The 22,683-nt window shown below is 64.1% G+C and overlaps 1 protein-coding gene across 4 annotated transcripts in view; it reads right to left on the bottom strand.

The window, feature by feature from the left end:
* Nucleotides 1-547: 547 nt before the first annotated feature.
* CEP170B (centrosomal protein 170B) overlaps nt 548-22,683 on the bottom strand; it is a 33,047-nt gene continuing 10,911 nt past the window's right edge. For 2 of the 4 annotated variants that reach the window (XM_055098077.2, XM_034938272.3), the window contains 16 exons: nt 21,019-21,097; nt 20,481-20,539; nt 18,562-18,700; nt 16,195-16,299; nt 15,519-15,992; nt 14,478-15,196; nt 12,736-12,909; nt 12,148-12,238; nt 10,300-12,003; nt 8,519-8,762; nt 4,184-4,343; nt 3,653-3,796; nt 3,470-3,558; nt 2,941-3,034; nt 2,731-2,782; nt 548-2,608 (listed from right to left, as the gene is read on the bottom strand). In XM_055098077.2, coding sequence (XP_054954052.1) covers nt 2,361-2,608; nt 2,731-2,782; nt 2,941-3,034; nt 3,470-3,558; nt 3,653-3,796; nt 4,184-4,343; nt 8,519-8,762; nt 10,300-12,003; nt 12,148-12,238; nt 12,736-12,909; nt 14,478-15,196; nt 15,519-15,992; nt 16,195-16,299; nt 18,562-18,700; nt 20,481-20,539; nt 21,019-21,097 — 4,575 coding nt within the window. In that variant the 3' untranslated portion in view covers nt 548-2,360. The remainder of the gene's footprint in view (nt 2,609-2,730; nt 2,783-2,940; nt 3,035-3,469; nt 3,559-3,652; nt 3,797-4,183; nt 4,344-8,518; nt 8,763-10,299; nt 12,004-12,147; nt 12,239-12,735; nt 12,910-14,477; nt 15,197-15,518; nt 15,993-16,194; nt 16,300-18,561; nt 18,701-20,480; nt 20,540-21,018; nt 21,098-22,683) is intronic. The other 2 variants (XM_034938274.4, XM_034938273.3) reach the window with 2 other exon arrangements.

Below are 22,683 nucleotides of genomic sequence, written 5' to 3'. Positions count from 1 at the left end.
ACTGCCTATTTTTATGCAGGATGAGCGGGGTTTTAAACAGTGCTCTCGGCCAGGCGCGGTGGCTCCTGCCTGTAATCCCAGCACTCTGGGAGGCCGAGGTGGGCGGATCACGAGGTCAGGAGATCCTGGCTAACACGGTGAAACCCCGTCTCTACTAAAAATACAAAAAATTAGCCGGGCGTGGTGGCGGACGACTGTAGTCCCACCTACTCAGGAGGCTGAGGCAGGAGAATGGCGTGAACCCGGGAGGCGGAGCTTGCAGTGAGCCGAGATCCTGCCACTGCACTCCAGCCTGGGAGACAGAGTGAGACTCCGTCTCAAAAACAAACAAACAAACAAACAAACAAAAACAGCGCTCTCGGATGCTGTCTCACTGAACAGTTTTCATAAATTAACTCTTCTGTTTTTTAGGAGTAAACATCTGGAAATGCTGCTTTCTAGCCCAGGCCGCCCCCTGGTGGCAGCATCTCTGAATTGCAGCCACCCCTGGTCTGTCCTATGTGCAGGGCCCCACCCACCCCAAACACCAAGGATAGAGAAACAAGGCCAAGGTGACAGGCTCCAGCGTGCTGCCATGTGATAGAAGAATGATTTATTAGAACAAATTCCATGACAAATCATATAAAATAACCATTTTCCGAAAGACAGCCACAAGACCACCTGAGAACGAATGTACAGTGAACCCTCCGAGAAGCCCGGCAAACAAGGACCAGTTCCCAGGCAAAGGCTGGAGGGGGAGGAACAAAGGAGCTCAGTGTGGGGAGGAGCAGGAACTTGTGAACTTAAAACATTGCACAGCCACTGCCGAGGGGTGGGAAGGAGCCGTGGATGAAGCGTGACCACTTCATGTCCAGGGGCAGACGGGGTGGGCAACTGGGGCATGCAGGGGTGGGCAGTAGCCCGGTGGACCGGACTAGCACCTCCTCCATACAGACAGCAGGCTCTTGGGGCGGGGACCAGGGGGGGACACCTGCCACCCCCGCCCCCCCTCACACACACACGTAAACATCAGGTGGGCCGCAGGGCTCAGAGGAACAGAACCCGTACACCCAACCCCAGATCAGCTAAAAGTAAACAGGGGACACACACCACCCGCTTCCAGCCTCCAGTCCCCAGTGCCGCTCCCCCAGCAGCTGGCCCTGTCCAGGTCCGACTCTCATACCAATGCCAGGCAGGGTGTGGAGCTCACCCACGCCAGTCTGGTCCAGGTGGGACACCCCCACGTCCACCCCCACCAACCACGGCCAACGGGCTCTTTGGCTTAGAGGCTCCGGCAACACGGGCTGCCCCAGCAGGGGCCACGGCAGAGGGACCAAGCTCTGCTCACCTGCCATGTTCCCAGCTGAAAGAATCCTGAGAAAACAACAGTTCCTGGGCCCGTCCCTGCCCCCATGCCCACTTGAGGCCTGATGGCGTGAAGCCAAAAGGGGAGGGCGTGTGGTGCAGGCCAAGCTGCGAGCTTCCGGAAACCCGGCTTCCAGTGACTTTGGTCGTGCGCTCACCCCCGCCAGAAGGGCTGCCATGCACCCGGCTGCACCCAGGCCCTTGGAAGCCCACCTACAGAGGCCCATAGCCCCTCACGGGGACATGCCCTGCAGTCCTCACGGTGCAGCGTGGAGGCGCCTGGACTAGCCGTGTGCATGGGAGTTGGGGGGTGTCTGCACCTGTGTGCATGGCTCAGCTCTCAACAAGCCCCTGGTCCATACCCAGGAGGCCTCCACGGGGCAACCCCAAGCTCAATGGGTTTGGCAACTGTGTTGGCACCAAAGGCTGGAAGCAGTGGGGCTCCTGCCTATAAAAGGCCTGGGGTCAGGTGGGAGCCACCAGGGCAAGTGCCCTGCCATCTCAGACAGTCCCAGGAACAGGTGAGCCTGCCCACCTCCATGTTTGGCACCAAATGACCCCACAGTCGACCTCTCTTCCTCTGCCTGGCCGCAGGCCAGCACAAAGGGTTATGGCAGGTTAGTGCCTGGCGGAGCCAGTCAGGCCTGGAGGGGGCACCTGCAATGGCACCAACAACTCTTTCCTTTAAAGCTAAAGACAAAAATAACAGTGATGAAGAGGAGGCGGGGTAATGCCCTTGAGGGCTTGACCTTGGCAGCAGCCTGGCCAGGAGCTGGGCCCAGAGGCCTGTAGGGGGCGAGGCAGGGGTGGGGGTGGCCATGGGGCTGGACAGGGTGAGTAGGGTGCTGGCTGGGAGCTGACGAGGGGGCAAGGGCGTGGGAGGCACCCGCCCACAGGGATATGGCACATGTGGGGGTCTTCAGGGAGAACGACCTGCGGCCAGGCAGGCGGGTGTGCGGCGGACGGAAGGCAGAGACGCACACGCACAGGGAGGCTGGCCTGGCCAGGTCTGGGGCCTAGATCAGGAACCTCTCGGCATCAGGGAGGAAGGTGGGGTCCGGGAGGCTGGGAGGCCCACAGCTGGCCCGCTGTGGGAAATTCCTCAGGGGCAGGGCTGGCAGCAGGGCCTCGGCTGAGGCGGGTGAGGGTGGGCTCTGGGCAGCCACGCGGCCCTTCCCCAGCCCCGGCTGTGCAGAGCTGGCCAAGCTCCTGTTTCCTGTGAGCACGTCCAGGCTCCCACTGGGGTCCACGATGGCATTGATAACTGGAGGTGGGGAGGGAGGGTCAGGCTGCGGATCCAGTTCACCTGCTCCCACCCTGTGAGTCAGGGTTCCCCACAAGGCCCTGCCAGCCTCCCTTGCTGCCCCAGGCTTGGGCCACACTCACCTTCCAGCTGTTTCTGCACCCGCCTCAGTTCCTTCAGGATGGAGCTGATTTCCTGGAAACGTGGCAGGAAGGGAGGTGGAGTCAACTTCTGACGGGCTGCAGCCCTGCCCCGGGGCTCTGTGTGCAGGAGCTGGGACAAGGTTTGGGGCCAGCCAGGCAAAGCCAGGCTGGCTGGGGGCGGGCCAAGGGGCACGGGGCCCCGGCGCTCACCTTGTTAGATGTCTTCAGGATGGGCACCTCGTTCTCGGCGTTGATCCTGGCTTCCAGGTCCTCCCAAGCTCTCCCTGTGTTCTGAAAGAGGATCCTGTCCGAGGTAGGGGGAGGCAGAAATGGGGGGACAAGGACAGAGATGACAGAGCTGAGGCACAATTCTCCCAGACCTCCTCTGCCATGGTGAAGTTCATCCCAGCCCACCTGGGCCTAAGGGGGAAACTGAGGCCTGATGCATGAAGGGCACCAAAGTCCCATCTGTGTCTGACACTCGGCGGTGGGGAGGGCTGGGCCCAGGATGAGGGCTAGGGGAGAAGGGGAGGAAGGGCCGCCCTGGAGGCGCTGGCTCCTCTGAGTTCAGGGTCTGCCTGCTGGGAGCCACATACACGTGCACACGGGAGGGCTGCTCCACAGGTGCACACGAGTACCCATGAAACCGCTGCCCTTGAGGGATTCAGCCAGGCTGAGTCTCAGCTCATGCAGCTGTGCTGGTGTCTGGGCGTCCACCTCAGCCAGGAAGCCGACTCACTTCATCTTCTCGGCAAGGTGCTCTGTGTTCTCACGGATGGCCTGCGACAGCTGGGACACCGGGTTCAGCATCAGGTTATCGAAGATCACCTGCAAGAGCCCCGCCTCAGCACAGCCCCGCCCTCGAGGAGCCCCGCCCCTGCTCCCCCCACACCCAGCTCCGTGGCGGTAGTGGGCACCGTGCCTCCTCTCGGTTCCGAGGCCGCGTCTTGTTGGCCAGGGCGTCCTCACAGCTGTCGTTCATGTTCTGGTCAAAGTCCCGAGAGTTCAGCGAGCCGGGCGGCACCTTCTGGAAGTTGAGGCTGGCCTCGGGGATGCGCTGCACCAGCTGCAAGAGGGAGGGCCGGCACTGTGGGCCCCGGGCAGAGGCTCCTGCCAGGCTGTGGCTGCACCTCCCTGCTCCGGCCCGGCAGGTGGACAGAGCACACCCACCTTCCGTCTGTGCAAGGTCCCTCCTGTGCCCCTGCCCCGCCATGGAGGCAGCTGGGCTGGGGATGACGGCACAGTCAGGCTTGACTCAGGTGCCACGAGCGCCCCAGACCTCGAGCTCTCCGGTGGCCGTTTGGGGCGCTGACCCAGGGGGACATGTTCCAGCTCGCCAAGTGGGGATGCGCAGCAGGGCCTCAGCCGAGGCATGCAAAGGGCTGTGGGGACCTGGCCTGACCCTCCTCGAGGGTGGCTCTGGCACAGGGGCCTCAGAAAGCCTGGGGCTCACCTCCTCCCGGGCAGAGATGGTCGAGGCGGGGGTGCTGGGCATGGTGCTGAGGGAGGCGCTGTGGGCAGGCTCCGAGGAGCCCAGTGCGTCACCGTCCCCAGCCACATCGTGGATCTCCTGGGCTAGGATGGCCACGTCCTTCACCAGCGTCTGGCTCAGCCTGCAGCCGGCAGGAAAGACAGCAGGTTCTGCACAGAGGAAGTCGGGGCAGCAGGGGCCAGACAGGCCTCAAAGCCCCTCCCAGCTCCCAGGCAGCTGCTGGCCAGAGGTGGGGCCTGGGGGAGGTGGGGCCTGGGGGAGGTGCTCCCCAGCCTGGCCCCAAACACTGGCCTAGCCACTGGTTACACAGGCACTGGCCACGGCCCCAAAGGGAGGCCAAATTCCCCACAGCCACAAGGAGGGATGGTGGGGGGCTGGGACGGAGCCTGAAAAGAAGGGTGCACAGAAACCCTTGCTGGCTCTGGGGCAGGCCACACCTCCTCTCTCTCCAGCCCCCCAGGGCCAGCATCACAGCTGCGGGGCCCAAATGGGATGGATGGTACTCAGTCATAGAACGTGTGGGTGCCATGGGCACCCAGCTCTGCAGGCAGAGAAACTGAGGCAAGGAAGGGAGAGGGCTGAGGCCACAGAAACTACAGCCTGGCACTCCTCACACTGAGGGTGGGGGCTGGGCAGAGGGTGGGGGCTGGGCAGAGGGTAGGGCTGGGCAGAGGGTGGGGCAGGCAGATCCAGAGAGGCAGGGGACCCCTTGCAGGCCAGTGAGGCCAATGGCAGCTCAGCCTAGCCCCCTGCTCAAGCCTGGCCAGCTCAGTCCCCCTAGGATGTGCCCAGGGGGCACAGGCCTGCACCCTGCCGAGGTAACAGACACTTCCCAGCGAGGACAGGGGCCTGCCGGGCCCGTGAGCAGCTCCCAGCCCTCTGCTGGAGCGCACAGCTTTGTCAGCTGTCCTGCTGGCCCCTTAAGCACCTGGGCCACCAGCAGGTCCTGCCCCACTTAGGCCTTCAGCCCAGGCCGTGGGGACCTAGGCTCCCTGTCACTGCCAACCACCCATCCTCATGGGGACAGGCCCCACCCCAAGCCTCCTCGGCCCCCACACTGGCAGTCACCCAAGGAACAGACCACCCTGAGGGCCCTCCCCCTACCCCTACCTCCAGCGGCACCACAACCCTCGCCAGACACTGGCACGACCGGAGAAACACCCCCAGCACCCTCTGCCCAGATGGCCTTGCACATCCCACTGGCTGCCCTGGCCCCACTCAGGACTGGGTCCTAGCTGGGTCCACCCTTCCACATCAAGACAAAACATGGAAGCCCTCCCTCCACCTCTGGGTGACACCAACTGGCACATGCCCCTGGCCCTCAGGCCCCCGCCCAGCACTCCCTGGCCTCCTGCCCCCGGCACATGGCATGCTCCAGCTCACCCACCGTGGAAGGCAGAGAACTCCAGAAACCCACATGGGCCCCCCACGTCCCCTTCTGCTCTCAGGCCTGGAAGCACCCACCCCCTTCTCAGCCAGGTGCAGTGTCTCTGTCCAGAGCCCTAGCCCTGTGCCAGCCTCCTCCGCTGATGGCAGCCTTCTTCCCTATGCTCCCCCAATACCTCAAGCATCCCCAGAGCCCTGTCCCCAGTCCCCATCCTTCCAAGCCCCCCAGGTCCTCCCCACCAACTTCATGCTGCTCACAGCCTCAGGTGCCTGCGCCTCCACCCCAGTGTGGGCCACTCTCTAAGGGCCGCCTGCTCCTGGCCACCTCCTTCCAGGTCCCTCATGGGCTTCAAGCTCAGCATCCTCCACAACAAACACTTGCCATCCACCCTGGTCCTGGGACCCCCCCTGCCTGCCCCACAGCCTTTCAGGGACTGCCTTTGCAGTACTGACCACTGCTTGGCAAAGACCACTCTCACTCCCACCCAACTCCCTACCCCATCCTCCCCAGCGCCTGGCCTGGAGAGGGCCCTGTTACTGAATAACCATGTGAGGGAGTTCATTTCTAATGAAAACCTTTGAGGAGGCCCTCCTTGTACTGGCGGTCTCACCTCCTGGGAAGATCTGCATCCACCCACCCCTCCATCCACCCACTCACTCATCCATCCATCCATCCACCCACCCACTCATCCATCCATCCATCCACCCCTCCATCCACCCACCCACTCATCCATCCATCCATCCACCCACCCACTCATCCCTCCATCCACCCACTCACTCATCCATCCATCCACACACCCACCCACCCATCCATCCACCCACCCACTCATCCATCCACCCACCCACTCATCCATCCATCCATCCATCCACCCACCCACTCATCCATCCATCCATCCATCCATCCACCCACCCACCCACTCATCCATCCATCCACACACCCACCCACCCATCCATCCACCCACCCACCCATCCATCCACCCACCCACTCATCCATCCATCCATCCCTCCATCCACCCACCCACTCATCCATTCATCCATCCATCCACCCACCCACTCATCCATTCATCCATCCATCCACCCACCCACCCACTCATCCATCCATCCATCCCTCCATCCACCCACCCACTCATCCATTCATCCATCCATCCACCCACCCACTCATCCATTCATCCATCCATCCACCCACCCACCCACTCACCCATCCATCCACCCACTCATTCATCCATTCATCCATCCATCCATCCATCCACCCACCCACTCATCCATCCATCCATCCATCCACCCACCCACTCATCCATCCATCCACACACCCACCCACCCATCCATCCACACACCCACCCACCCATCCATCCACCCACCCACCCATCCATCCACCCACCCACTCATCCATCCATCCATCCCTCCATCCACCCACCCACTCATCCATTCATCCATCCATCCACCCACCCACCCACTCACCCATCCATCCACCGACTCATTCATCCATTCATCCATCCATCCATCCACCCACCCACCCACCCATCCATCCATCCATCCATCCATCCACCCATCCACCCACCCACTCATTCATCCATCCATCCATCCCTCCATCCACCCACCCACTCATCCATTCATCCATCCATCCACCCACCCACCCACTCACCCATCCACCCACCCACTCATCCATCCATCCATCCATCCATCCACCCATCTACCCACCCACTCATTCATCCATTCATCCATCCATCCATCCACCCACCCACCCACCCACTCATCCATCCATCCGACTCATTCATCCATTCATCCATCCATCCATCCACCCACCCACTCATTCATCCATCCATCCATCCATCCATCCACCCACTCACTCACCCATCCTTCCATCCATCCACCCACTCACTCACCCATCCATCCATCCATCCATCCACCCACCCACCTACTCACCCATCCATCCATTCATCCATCCATCCATCCACCCACTCATCCATCCATCCACCAACCCACTCATTCATCCATCCATGCACCCATCCACCCACTCACTCATCCATTCATCCATCCATCCATCCACCCGCCCACTCATCCATCCATCCATCCACCCACTCACTCATTCATCCATCCACCCACTCACTCATCCATTCATTCATCCATCCATCCATCCATCCACTCATCCATCCATCCACCCACCCACTCATCCATCCATCCATCCATCCACACACTCATCCATCCATCCATCCACCCACCCACCCACTCACCCATCCATTCATCCACCCACTCACTCATCCATTCATCCATCCATCCATCCATCCATCCATCCACTCATCCATCCATCCACCCACCCACTCATCCATCCATCCATCCATCCACACACTCATCCATCCATCCATCCACCCACCCACCCACTCACCCATCCATCCATCCACCCACTCACTCATCCATTCATCCATCCATCCATCCACTCACCCACCCTATTCATCCATCCATCCATCCATCCATCCACCCACCCACCTACCCACCCATCCATCCATCCATCCATCCATCCATCCACCCACCCATCCATGCATCCATCCATCCATCCACCCACCCACCCTCCCATCCATCCATCCACCCACCCACCCACCCACCTACCCACCCAGCCATCCACCCATCCACCCACCCAGCAACCTATCCATCTACCCGCCCACCTGCCCATCCATCCATCCATCCACCCACCCACCCACCCTCCTATCCATCCATGCACCCACCCACCCTCCTATCCATCCATCATCCATCCATCCATCCATCCATTCGTCCATCCATCCAGCTAGCCAGCCATCTGCCGTACCATCTATCCACTCAAGAAGGGAGCTCCCAGCCTGGTCCCTGCCCTCAGGGTGCTCTCACTCAAGAAAAGGCACTGGCACCCAGTGGATTTACTCTGAATGGGCTACTCACCTGGCAATCTCCGCAATCTCTGCTGTCTGCACGATGAAACCATAAGGGTCAGGCTCCTCCTCATCGTCGTCCGTGTCCCGGGGGCCGGGGGCCCGGGAACGAGCCCGGCTGGAGCTGCCAGCCCTCGGGGTCTGAGTGGCTGTTGAGGTGTGGGAGCGTGTGTGTTTGGGGGAGCCGTGGCGGGAGCCGTACTCCTCCTCAGAGGTGGACGTGTAATCCGAGCCCTGCTGCCGGCGCCTCGTGTCTTGGTGAGTGAATTGGTTTTAGAAGCAAGAACAGAACAAAGCAGCACTCAGCACCCTGTGGCAGTCCCAGGGTCCCTCTGGGAGAGGGCTCAGTGCTGCAGGGCTGGGCAGCGTCGAGGCTGGTGCCCCCACCCAGTAGCCCTTCATTGAAACATCAACAGCTGCTGAGCTCCAGGGGCCACAAGGCCCCCACCAGCCCAGGGGCACATGCGGGGAAGGCGGCCTGGTGCTCCCAGGCCAGTGGCTGCAACCCGGGAGCAGTCTGCAGCTGATTAGGTGGGAAACCCCCTTACAAGTGGTGGGAAAGCAGTGCCTGGCAGACCCCAAAACAGAGTAAACCTCCCCACCAGGACCTGCTGCGGCCCAGGCTGGACCACACAGACAGGCAAGGACCAGTCAGAGCCCAAGCAAGCCCACTGCAGTCCCTCCCTGCTGCCTGCTTGAGTTTGTCAGACCCAAAGCTTCAGGTTCCGCCCTCCTGGGCAGAGTCCTGGCCTCCTCACCAGCCCCTGCTCTAAGCCCGGCAGCAGCTGCGCTCCTGCACTGTAGCGGGGGATGATGGCGAGCCACATGCTTGGGTCAAACACCACCAGTGCACCACGTCGGGTAGGGACAGCAGGCTCCACCAAGCAGGGGTGACCCTCAGCCCCGCCCCATCCCTTCCTCCAGCGAACCCTGCCCCAGCCTCCAGCCATACGCAGGGCCTGCCCAGTGCAGCCAGCCGTTGGGGTGGGGCTGTGGGAGGATGCTGGGAGTCAGGAAAGAGGCTCCACTGGGATCGTGGGTGGGGAGGTGGGTGCACAGGGCAGAAGGCAGTAGCAGCAGCACCTTGGCCTCAAACCAATCCACTCGCAGGACAGCTCAGCTGCCTCGGCGGGCGGGGTGGGCCCCGCTCTGCAGACGCGGATGTCCGGCCACCCCAGGTAGGAGGCCAGCTCTGGTGGCCACAGAGGACCATCCCCGCTTGCTGTGCCCATGGACATCTGGGGGGCAGGGCAGGACTCTGCTCACAGCCCTCCCTCCCTCCCTGGTCATGGGGCCTGCGGGCTCAGAAGGGTGTTAGAGCAGCTACCAGCGGAGGGCACAGGTGTACTTGGCACCCTTCACTGAGCCACAGTACTGCGGCAGAGATCCATGGGACAGCCCTCCCCAGGCCTAGGGCCTCAGGCCCATGGGCAGATGGCGTGGGGACCCAAAGGCACCAGGGGCCTGAGCCAGGAGTACAGGAAGAGTGGGGAGGGCCAGCCTGCGCTTCGGGGCCCTGAGGCACATCCTGGGGGATGGAAGGCCCTCTCCACGCCAGAGACGGTCAGGGTGTTCTACCCACACCAGGGGACTGCGGGCCCTGCCCTCGGCCCATGCACGTGTGTGTGTGCACGTGAGTCCAGCAACACATCTACCCCAGCTTTGGGAACAGAGGCTCCTCTCGTGCCAGGACCAGGGGCCCACAGCCAGCACTCAGCTGGCATCCAAGATGCTGCAGACCCACTGGCAGCCCTGTCTTGGCCCTGGCCTCCCACCCGCCCTGGCACTCACTGGAGGTGTATCGGGCACTGCCCGAGCGGGCCCTGCTGAAGGGCTGGCGGGGACCCGTGGTGGTGGCTGTGTTGGCAGCCTTCCTGGCGACAGCCCGTGCTTCGGCCATGGTGGGCTTGCGGCTGGCACAGCACAACTCCACACTGCGGCCAGAGAAGCTGGTGCGGGCAGGGGCTGCCTCGGGGTCACTAGTCCCTGTGAAGGAGCCAGCCCGCTTCCGGGGCATGGCCAGGATGTCCAAGCGTGACAGCTTCTTGGCCTGCTCAGCAGCTGGCCGGCCCACGGGCTCAGGGTTGCCCAGGGACCCCCGCTCACCATCCGCAGCCTCAGTGTCTGAAGCGTCCCCCAGCCGGGCCCGCCTCAGCCGGGAGGCCCGTGTGGGGCGAGGGGTGGACAGGCTGTTGGAGCGGGTCAAGGCCTGCGGCCCCTTCTGGGAGCTGGCTGAGCTACGGCTCTGCTCCTCCCGGGCAGCCGGGGATGGCGGTGGGGCCGCTGGTTTCCGGCGAGACCCTAGCCGTCCTGCCCCGGTGGCCTCAGGGGTTTCGTGGTTGGAGGCCATCACATCTGAGCTGGGTAGGTGGGTGAGGACAGGGCCACGCTCCTCACTGGGCCAATCCAGGGACCCTCGGGGCCTGTGGCCACGCCTTATGGCTGAGCGCCGTACCGGCTCTCCACGGCCCATGTCCGTCGGGCCAAGTGGGTGATGCTGCCTCTCTGAGGACTGCTCACGGGCACTGCCCAGGGCGGTGCCTCCTGGGTCCTGTGCAGCTGGCGGGGATGGCGACATCTCCTTCTGTGCCCGCAGAGGCTGGGGGGTTGTGGGGCTGGGCCCGCTCTTGCCACTACGCAGGCTGACGGTGCTGGCTGTGTCCACGTCCGAGTCCCCAGACAGGGCGTCCTCCGGCGGCCTCGGGGTGCTGCCCCCCTCACACTCGGCATCCACAGAATTGGAGAGGAGTCGGGCCTCCAGGGCCGCCAGGGCCGTCTCCGTCTCCTTCAAGATCAGGTGGGTGTCCTGGGAGTGGAAGTCCATGCGTGCGGCCCGGGTAGCGGCCAGGTCCTGTAGAAGCGGGTGGCTGGAGATGTGGGGGGGCTTGCCGGGCGCTGGGGGACCACTGGCTGGCTCCTTAGTGAAGCTCTCTTGCCGGAGAAAGGCTGGGGCAGGGCCGTCGGGTTCTGGGGACCGTCCAGGCCGTAGCTGGATGACCATTCTCCCATTGGCACTGACATAGACGCCATCCCGTGCTGGGGGGCTGGGCTGGGCTGTCTGCCCTAGGCCCTCCCCATCCCCTGGAGCCGCAAGCGGTTTCCTAGATAACACAGCGTCCCCATTCTGGTCCCCAATGAAGAAAGAGGCGGGAGTTGGCTCCCCGGGGGCCCTTGGTGAGCGCCGACCCCTGCTCCACGTGGGCCCCTCCTGGGGGCTCCTGCGTCTGCTGTCCTGTGGCTCCACCCCTGGCTCGGGGCCTCGGCCCCCGTCCGACCCACTGGCATCGCTGAGGCTGTCAGGATCCAACTCCTCCTGGCCGCAGAGGCGGCTGGGCTGCTCACTGCCCAGCTCCGGTGGCCCAGGCCCACTCCTCCTGCTGCTCTCCGGGCCCGCAGGGCTGTCAGCCCTCTCACTGGGCAGCTGAGGGAGCCGTCGCCGCGTGCGCACAGGCAGGGACCCCTCCGGCTCCCCGCCTCTACGTCCCAGGCCATCCTCTGTGGAGCACAAAGGCAGCCGGTTAGAGGGCCGCTGGTCTGCAGGCCCTCCACGCTCAGGAAAAGGCAGCCTGTGTCCGTGGTCAGTGGCCTGAGGCCCGCCCCGGCCTGGCCCGACTCCCCCGCAGCACTGGAGCCACTTACCTGTGAGGCCCGGGTCTGAGTAGCTGTCAGCCAGGCTGGCCCAGCGGGATACCCACTTCTGACCCCCAGGGGAGCCCGGCACCGGGAGGCCCTGTGGAGAGGAGGGTGGGAGTGTTTCCACACGCAAGCCCAACGGCGAGAAGCAGGGGGTGCCAGGGAACAGGAGGGGCGTCCAGAGCAGCCAACACCAGCCCCACGCATGCGCGACACCCTGGGCCTGCCGCATGAGCGAGCGTGCCCCTGCAAAGGCAGCCAGGGATCCCAGTTGCCTCGCCTGGACTTGCTCCAACGCGACCCCCTGCCTGCCCAGCCCAGGCAGCCTCACAGAACTCAGTTCCAGGTTGGCAGAGCAGCCGTGGCCCTGTCCTGACCTCAGAGCCCGTTTTGCCCAGGACCTCAAATCAACAGTGGGCCTGACACCTGGCCCCGATCCCTCCTCATGGAAGCCCCAGCCCACCCTCCTCTGAGTGTGTCCCTCAGAGGAAAGTCCAGTCTCGCCCCATGGGGGGCCCGCTGACCCCAGGTCCGGCTTGGATGCTGCCCTTTTCCTGCCCAGCCCCTCCTTGGGGTGGCCGTCTGTGCCTGTACCTGGTGCTCTGCCTGGGGGGCCGCACCCAGTGGCCGGGAGGCAAACTCCTGCAGTAGCGCCATCCGCTGGGCCACGCCCCCGTCATCAGACTCATCTCTGTCCCCTCTGATGACTGGGCGAAAGGTGGCCGAAGATGCCCTGGAGAGTTCAGGGGACTCCAACACCCCAAAGACCTGCCAAGAGGAAATGGTCCCAAGCACTGAGGGTCAGAGAAGCCCACCTCCCAACCCTCCACTGACACCGGCCACCCCCAGGCCACAGGGAGAGCAGGGACCTGGTTGGCCAGAGTGGCTGGTGGCCGGGACATGCAGCCTGGCTGTCAGCAGGACATGCGGATGGGATACGGACCCAGCCCTGGGAAGGGGAGGGGCGGGGCTATGGGCAGCACACCAGGCTCCCTCCTGCCCAGCTGGGCCAGAGGCAGGAGCCAGGGCTGGGCTGGAGCAGGACAACGTCCGCCCACCTCTACCCCTCGTTCCCCAAGAGCGCTCTCACTCGCCACCCCCGGCATCGCCTCCACCCCCCCGTTCCCCACGAGTGCTCTCACTCGCCACCCCCGGCATCGCCTCCACCCCCCGTTCCCCACGAGCGCTCTCACTCGCCACCCCCGGCATGGCCTCCACCCCCCGTTCCCCACGAGCGCTCTCACTCGCCACCCCCGGCATGGCCTCCACCCCCCGTTCCCCACGAGCGCTCTCACTCGCCACCCCCGGCATGGCCTCCACCCCCCGTTCCCCACGAGGGCTCTCACTCGCCACCCCCGGCATGGCCTCCACCCCCCGTTCCCCACGAGGGCTCTCACTCGCCACCCCCGGCATCGCCTCCACCCCCCGTTCCCCACGAGGGCTCTCACTCGCCACCCCCGGCATCGCCTCCACCCCCCGTTCCCCACGAGGGCTCTCACTCGCCACCCCCGGCATCGCCTCCACCCCCCGTTCCCCCACGAGGGCTCTCACTCGCCACCCCCGGCATGGCCTCCACCCCCCGTTCCCCACGAGGGCTCTCACTCGCCACCCCCGGCATCGCCTCCACCCCCCGTTCCCCACGAGGGCTCTCACTCGCCACCCCCGGCATCGCCTCCACCCCCCGTTCCCCACGAGGGCTCTCACTCGCCACCCCCGGCATCGCCTCCACCCCCCGTTCCCCACGAGGGCTCTCACTCGCCACCCCCGGCCTCACCTCCACCCCCCGTTCCCCACGAGGGCTCTCACTCGCCACCCCCGGCATCGCCTCCACCCCCGTTCCCCACGAGCGCTCTCACTCGCCACCCCCGGCATCGCCTCCATCCCCGTTCCCCACGAGGGCTCTCACTCGCCACCCCCGGCATCGCCTCCATCCCCGTTCCCCACGAGGGATCTCACTCGCCACCCCCGGCCTCACCTCCACCCCCCGTTCCCCAGGAGTGCTCTCACTCGCCACCCCCGGCATCGCCTCCATCCCCGTTCCCCACGAGGGCTCTCACTCGCCACCCCCGGCATCGCCTCCATCCCCGTTCCCCACGAGGGATCTCACTCGCCACCCCCGGCATGCATCACCTCCACCCCCCCCCCGTTCCCCACGAGCGCTCTCATTCGCCGCCCCCGGCATCACCTCCACCCCCCGGTTCCCCACGAGCGCTCTCATTCGCCGCCCCTGGCATCAGCTCCACCCCCCGTTCCCCAGAGCGCTCTCATTCGCCGCCCCCGGCATCAGCTCCACCCCCCGTTCCCCACGAGCGCTCTCACTGGCCGCTGGGCCGCACCTGGTCGATCATCTTCCGGGCCTCCTCCACCTCCGTGTCCTGCGCCTCGGTCTCGATGGTGTATGTCCCTGCGTCACTGAGGCTGTCATCCTCCTCCTGTTTCCGTGCCTTGGTCAGCTGGGGGTCTGTGGGGGCGGGCGGTGGGGTCGGGGGGCCCACGGGGCTGCTCCCACGGGGTGTCAGGGGAGCGGGCAGCACCGGAGGAACCTTCTCGGGGCTGGGCCGGGCGGCCGGGGAGCTCTCCCGCAGACACTGGGCCATGAAGTCCTGGGCCAGGCGGGAGCGGCGCCCCACGCTTCCGAAGGGGCGGGCAGGGGTTCGGGAGGCGGGCGAGGGGCTGCCCAGCCGTTCCTCTGTCTTCTCCCGCTTGAGCGAGCCGGCCCTCTGTGGCCCCGAGCTGCGGCCCCCTGCCTGGACTGGGGCTGGGACACTGGGGCGGTCCCTATCGGCCGGCGTTGGGCCACGGCGCTTGTCAGCCTTGGGGTCCCCGGACGGGCTGTGCGTGAAGGACTGGGAGCGCTTCTTTCGGGGTGTGTCCTCGTCGAAGAACTCGATGACAAAGGCCTGCTGGTTATGTAGTAGCTCCTGGGGGTCCCGCTTGATCTGCCTCTGCAGCCGCACCTGCTCCCCGCTGGCCTCCAAGGGCACCCCGGCGGCCGAGGCCGCCTTGGCCAGGGGGTCCTCTGAGTCACTCTGCGTGCCGTCCTCGTGCTTGTGGCCTGGGGGAGACAGGGGACCCCACCTTGTCAGGCCGAGAGAAAGGAAACAGCTGTCGATCTCAGGCAGCCTCATCACCCCATGCCTTAGCTGAGTTGACAAAGCACCCCAGCCCTCAGGGCCCCCCGACACAGGGCAAAGAAGTGCAACGGGAAGACGCAGGACCGGATTCCTGACCAGGCAGGTGGCTCTTAGGCAATTAACTGAAAAATGGGAAGTCAACCCAGCTGAATGGGCCCCTCTGCATGGCAACAGTGCAGACCCAGCCAAAGCCCGGTCCCCTGCCTGTCCCGGGACTGGCACGGCCGCCAGCTGGGCACTCACCCTTCAGGGTGCGGGTGTGGACAGGCAGGTCGCTCTTGGTGCTGTGGCGGTCATCCCCAGGGCCAACCCGGTGCAGCAGGCTCGGGTCATTCTGCACCAGCCAGTCGGCCACCTTGGTCTCAGCCGACACCATCTCGCCAGGTGTGGCCTCCTTGCCCGGGGGCCGCCGCTGGCGCAGGGAAAACTTGGTGATATGGTCCTTGATCTTCATCTTGCCAGGGCTGCAGTCATCAAACTCGATGGTGAAGGAGGCGTGGCTCTGCACCACAGGGGCCGCTCCGCCCCCACCTGCCTCAGCATCCTTCGTGGGCATCTCGTGTGCCAGCACCTCGGGGGGCTGCGACGGCTGCGGGGTCTCCTTCGTGGGGATCTCGAAGTAGCTGGGCTCCCGCCGGAACGAGCAGCCCTGAGGCTCAGCAGGGGCGCGGAAGCCGTGGAGCTCCCCGTCCTGCTGCACCGGCCCCTTGGGACGCTCTGGTGTGGGAAGATGTCTTCAGACCGGGCCTCAGGGTAACCACCTGCCACCACCCTCCTCAGCCAGGACCATCCACTCCACCCAAGAGGGGGAGACAGGCCTCATGTCCCCCAGAGTGGGCTCCTCAAGCCCAGGCCATCCCCTTCACACACCACCCTCTGGGAACCCTCAGGGTCTCACCAGCCTGGCCCCAAGACCAACCTGGGTAGGGCTCTCCCTGGCGCTGGGCGTCAGGCAGCGTGCTACCATCGTCCTCACCCCACCAGGAGGGCTGCCCATACAGGGGTGTGCGGTAAGAGGCTGCCTCTGTGGAGGGAGCGAGGTTCAGACCCTGTGTTGCTGGGGCCCCCAGTGTGAAAAGCAGAGAACTGGCAGCCCAGGAGAGGCTGGACTCTGGGGCAGGCCCTGGCATCACCTCCCAGCTTGGCCCTGTGGCAGCCCAGGGCCCTGCCTCTGTGGGGAATGTTGACTACCTTGAGTTCCGAGGTGGCTCACTGGCCCCTCCCTGCCTGGCCCCACCTCCTCCCACAAGTGCTTAGAGGCTCCCTGCCTGCCTGGCCCCTCCTCCCTGCCTGGCCCCTCCTCTCTCCCCTCTGATATACTCAGAGGCTCATCCCCTGGGGCATGGTGGGGGCCCCCCACCTCCGTCCTGCAACCCTGCCCCGGCCTTCCCGACCCCAGAGCCCATCCAACAGAGGGCAGGAGGCCAGGGGGAGCCCACACCTGGGTCCAGCCACCTCCAAGGCTGGTAAATGGTTCAGGCCACAAATGGGTGGCCCTGGGGGTGGGCAGCCACTGCAATCTACATGGTCCCTGCGGCATTTTAGTTTGTTTGCCTTAATGACCAGGAGTGAAATTGTATATTTCAGATGGAATCTCACTCCTGACTCCCTCTGAGAAGCCGGCAGCCCAGCCCTTCCTGATGGCAGCAGTGAACAGAAGCAGTGTCCAGTGCCCTCAGGTCAGGGCGCTGGCCCTCATGCCCACAGTCTCCTTCCTGGGCCCTCCACCCACGCTCTTTCCATCCTTGCTGAAGCCCAGGGGGCCTCTGCGTCATGGCCCCCAGCTGCTTACACTGCTGGGGGGCCAGAGGGTCTGAGGCCAGTCACCCGTCAGGAACCATGTGCACACTGCGCTGGGGATGCAGGGCCCCTGAGATGTGTCACACACGCCTTACCCCTCCCTGGGGACTCCCTCTTGACCCAGGGTCACAGCCAGGGGCTGCTGGGGCAGGGGCATCTGCTACCAGGCAGTCCCCATCTGCTGCCGGCCCTGAACCCCTCCTTGGTCCCCACAACGTGCTGCCCTCGCTCTAACGGAGCCAAGGAGCCAGGCTGCCCAGCTGGCTGCACCTGTCATGACCTCCGGGACAGCCCCACACTGGCTGTCACCAGCTGCATGTGTTTCACAGTCTGGACACTGACAGGTGCTCTGGGGAGCTCAGATGGCTTTCTGGAAAGCTTCCCAGTCCCCAGCGGTCTTCCATTCTGGGCGGACCTGCATCCCAACCAGACACCGGCAGCTGCGGCTGTACAACACAGATGTGTGGGCTGACAGCAGAACACAGCAGACATGGGGCCAAAGCTGGGGGTGGCAGGGTGACCCCTCCTGGACCAAGGTGGGAGCCGAGAGCCTGATCCCCGGATACACCCCTGTCTAACCAGAACTCAAGTCTGGGGCCTCAGGCTTGGATACCCCACCCCGATTCCTCCACACCCCACCAGGCACTTTCTCACTCTCGCTCCTTCCCTTCCCCTTGTGCCCACCGGACCCACGCGGACCCTCGTGCAGCTGTCCTCCTCCCAGACTTCTGCCTACCCGCTGCACTGACTGCCAAAGGCACAAATCAGGTTTCATCAGAAACCACCAACCCCTGAGCCCTGCTGGCTCGGTCTGCAGAATCCAGTCCAAATGCCTGATATTAGGGAGCATAGCCTCACCCCCCCATCACCTGCCTCTCACCACTGGGGACAGAGGGTGCCCAGCTGGTGGCCCACCAACCCCACAAGAACTGTGGGCTCAAGGGGTGCAGGCGTGCACAGGTAGGTGTGCACAGGGGTGAGCAGTGTGGGTGTGCATGGGTAGCTGTGTGTGTGGGGTAAGAGGTGAGGGATGTGAGTGTGCACAGGTAGATGTGTGTACAGGGGTGGGGGTGTGAGTGCACAGGGGTGAGCAGTATGGGTGTGCATGGATAGGTCTGTGCACAGCAGTGAGAGCTATGGGCATGTATGGGTAGGTGTGCACAGGGGTGAGTGGTGTGGGTGTGCATGAGTAGGGTGTGTATAACGAAGATGCAGGCATGCATGGGTAGGTGTGTACAGAAGTGAGGGGTGCAGGCATGCACGGGTAGGTGTGTGCAATGGGTGAGGAATGTGGGTGTGCAAGGGTAGGTGTGCACAATGGGTGAGGGGTGTGCATGTGCAGGGGTAGGTGTGTGCAAAGGGTGAGGGGTATGGGTGTATATGGTATATGCATGCACAGGGTTAAGGGGTGCAGAGAGGCAGGTGCGGGGCAGAGGGCCTGGCAGTGGCCCTGTGTGCTCACCCCATCCGCACTGCCTGGGCCTACCTGTTCCTGGTCTCCGGTCCCCCTTCTCCGGCCTGGGGTTCGAGGCCTCGCAGTATGGTGTGTGTTCCGGCAGTGCCTCGCTCCTCTTGGGCGCCAAACCCTTCACGCTCACCTGCAGCTGGCTGGTGTACTTTTCATGCTGTGGGCAGGCCAGGCGGGGTGAGGTACTAGGCCCAGCCTCAGGAGGAACCCACCAGGGTGGGCCCAGCCTCTCCTCTCCATCCAGAGGGCCCAGCTATGACTTTGCATGTCACAAGCTCTCCCTAATGCTCCCCAAAAGAGCAGACAGAGCCTCAGCCTGTCCAGGTAACACAGCTCGGGGTCCAGCTCAAGCCTGGGGAGGGGCAGCTTCCAGGGAAAGCAGGGGCCTGCTTGGGTGGGGCAGGACAGAGCAGGCTGCGATCATCAGAGTGGGGGCCCTGGGATGGGCAGCAGGGCCGCTTGTGCCATCAGACAGAACCTGACTCCCTTAGGCCCTGCCCCTTGCAGGCTGGGGACCCCAGGCTGCTCGGAGATCATCCGAGGAATGGGCTAAGCGCCCTGGCCCCAAAGGGCTCCTGGGGAGCTCTGAACAGGGCCCTGAATCTGTGCTCCACAACTCCCACATGAACAAGTGAGGACGAGGAGACGCCGTTCCCACCTAGGACCCTCACGCCCCCCACAGGGGCCCCGGCTGTGCGTGTCACCAGCACACCGGGGAAAGGGCACGCAAGGATGCCCACCCCTGAAGGCTGCCACCGTCGGCCTCCAGCACCCTTCCTTCCTGCCTCTGGCCACCCCCTGCTGGCGGCCTCATCAATGTGCTGGGGGCAGCTATTACCTCCTGAGGGGCTCCGAGAGGGCACCCGGCCAGGGCGGGCAGTGCGGGAGGAGATCGGAGAGACTGACAGGAACTCGGGGGGCCTTGGTCGTGCAGCGTAAAACCCTTATAAACCCTCAGCCTAAGACCTTCAGATTTCAGCCTAGGAGACCTCAGATCCCCTCACCCTAAGAAGCAACAAATCCTCTCAGCCTGAAGTGACCCCAAATCCTGCCACCTTGAAGGACTCAAATCCGTTAACCTGGAGCGAACTTAATCCCCTGGGCATGAGACCCCAAAGCACCTCAGCTTCAGAGACCTCAAATCCCTTCACCCAGAGGAACGCCAAATCCTCTAACACATAGATCCTCAAATCCCCCGAGCCTAAGGAACCCTAAATATCTCACTCACAGACCAAATTCCCCAGCCTCAGAGACCCTAAACACTCTGTCTAGAGACTCTTAATCCCTTCAGCTTTGAAGACTCCAAATAACTGTAATGTCAGAGAATCTAAAGCCCCTTATGAGACCCCAAAGCTACTTAACCTGAGAGACACTCCCAAAAAGATGCTGGGGAGCTCAGGGGCTCTATACCCTCCTGGCCCTCTGAACGGGGCCCTCTGCTCCCGGGGAGGCTGCTGGCCCCCGCCTCAGCCCCTCTGCACTCTCCTGCAGGGTGACCCCAGCAGCTTCCTGGGCTCTGGCCACCCAGCTCACCCAATGAGCCATTTGTTCTGTGAGCCACAGCTAAACCCACCAGTGCCCAGCGATGCAGCTCCGAAAGCCCAGGAGCTCCAGCAGGCTGACCATGCAGCCCGGCTCCTCCCAGGCCCCTCCCAGAGCCCGGATCCTGCTGCATCCACAACAGTGGCACCCGCGTCCCGGTGCCCCCGCCATCTGTCACTGCAGCAGGCTGGGGGTAATGACTACCTTCCCACCTGCCGGACTGGGCCATCTGGCAGGGCAGGACAGGCTGGCCTGACTCATGGCACCCGCAGCCTGAACAGGGCGCCCCAGAGGCCTGGTGAGTGTTTGCTGGGGAGATGGCAGCGGGAGCATGGTGGGGAGGATGGGGGGCTGAGCCCTCGTGGCTGAGCCACCTGGGCTTGGCCAGCACTAACCTTGAGTGCCTCCTCCGGGACTCGGTGCTGCACACGCTCCAGCACATACATGTTGGAATGTGGACACGTGTTAAGGCGAACACAGAGCAGAAGAGCCAGGAGCCCAGCGCTGAAGTCCACGCCCAGCAACAGGTGTGCCAGCTCAAGGGCCCATCAAGGCAGGCAGAGGAGGGGCCTCTTTCTTCCCGGGGAGGCACAGCCATGCCCACCCATGTGCTCACACAGTCCCAAGGTCGGGCCAGGACTTGGGGTCCTAGGGAGTGGTCACCAGTTCCCCAGGCCCCATGTGACCTCAGGCTGGGTGGGTGGGCAAGCAGCAGGTACCCGTGGCCAGGGTGTCCACGGGGGGCCAGGCTGCAGGGACTGGCATTCCTTGGGGTGCTCCATCAGCAGGTGGAGCCCAGCCCTAGGGTCATCCTCGGTGCTCTGTTACCCAGCAACCCCAGCAGTGACAGCCCTGCTTCTGGAGTAACAGGGTGACTGTGGTCCTGGGGACTGAGAAGAAGCCCAGGAGGAGGGACACTCAGGGGCAGGATATCGTAGCCGAAGCGGATGACATCGTTGAGCTTCAGCGTGACGTACTTCTGGTCCGGGATGCGCATGTCATTCACAAACGTCTGCAGGAAAACAGGTGGCGGGGGGGGGGGGGGGGGAGCTGCGCGGGTGGGTGGCTGTGGGCAGGGCCGCAGGGTGGTGGGGCTGAGCGGGTGGGTGGCTGTGGGCAGGGCCATGGGGGCACCAACTCTCTGGAACCCACGGTGAGTGATGGCCTGTGCAGCACTGTCCCAGGCACCAGCCCCAAGTTCCACAGCCATGGCAGGGGCACCCAGACACTGGGGCCCACCCAGCACTGCAGGGACCATGATGGAACCCTCCAGAACAGAACTCTTTGAGCATCTTTGTGAAGTGGACTCCAAGAGATGCTTCCTCTCACCCATACAGCCTCGTGCTGGCCCCAGCCCCCACCTTGGCCCCATGAGCCCTTGGGAACAGTCGAGGCAGGCCTGCCCTGTGGTGGCCCTTGGCCAAGGGTCAGGCCTCAGAGGGTCTGATACCCCCCTCCAGGCTGCCTACTGGCAGGAGTGTTGATGCACCAGTCCCACAGGCAGGTGGGAGGCAGATCTGTGGGCATCACAGGCCTCAGAAGTAGCCAACCATGCAGGGCCCAGGAGCATGGACTGGGACGGTGCCATGCAACCCAGGCCAACAACCCCGGGGACCCTCTCAAAGCCCATGTGGGTGACGCAGCCCACACAGACAGAGGAGCGGCCACTTGCTGTGCAGCCATTCAGGGACAGCCGCTTCATCAGACAGGCATGCTGCGGGAGGAGGGAGCTCAGGACAGACCCCAACAGCCTGAGACCCCCTGGCCGGAGCTCCTTGAGGGGCTGCTGAGGGGCTGCTAGGGCCCCCCAGCTCAGGACTGCAGAGTGCAGTAAAGATAGAGTGTCCCAGGACAAGTTGGAGTCCGCCAAGCGCAGCAACAGACAGAGACATCCAGACAGGGACCTCAGGGACAGACACACGCCCGCAGAGAGGGGCCTCCAGCCTTCCTGCCTGCTTCCACCCCATACCCCATTCCTTTTACCTGACCCCCCAACCCTGCTCTTGCAGCCAGGGGTTCCCTCCGGGTTACCTTCCTGCCCCTGCCACCCCCAACTTACAGAAGAAAGGATCACATGGCTCCACCCATACCCAGACTGGGTACCCAAGCATAGCTCCTTCCATTTCAGGGGCCCCATTCCCCAGCCTAGTGCTTCCCTTCCCATCTGCAGGGTCCACTCTCCCTGCAGCTTGATCCTTGGCGGCCTGAGACCCTGCCAGGGGGAGCCTTCTGGGGAGGCCTGGGGGCCTCTGTAGTTGGGGATGGGGCCCGATCTGGGAGAGGGGCCAGATTTTGGAGAGGGGCCAGGGCTGGGGGAGGGGCCAGGGCTGAGAGGGAGGGGCCAGGGCTGGGGGAGGAGCCAGAGCTGAGAAGGAGGGGCCAGGGCTGAGAAGGAGGGGCTATGGCTGGGGGAGGAGCCAGAACTGAGAGGGAGGGGCCAGGGCTGAGAGGGTGGGGCTATGGCTGGGGGAGGAGCCAGAACTGAGAGGGAGGGGCCAGGGCTGAGAGGGAGGGGCTATGACTGGGGGAGGAGCCAGAACTGAGAGGGAGGGGCCAGGGCTGAAGGGTTGAGCTGTTAAAAGGCCAGGCCAGGGCCTC

The sequence above is a fragment of the Pan paniscus genome, chromosome 15 (genome assembly GCF_029289425.2).
Source record: "Pan paniscus chromosome 15, NHGRI_mPanPan1-v2.0_pri, whole genome shotgun sequence".
Taxonomy (NCBI): Eukaryota; Metazoa; Chordata; class Mammalia; order Primates; family Hominidae; genus Pan; species Pan paniscus.
This window is presented reverse-complemented; position numbering and strand designations above follow the sequence as displayed.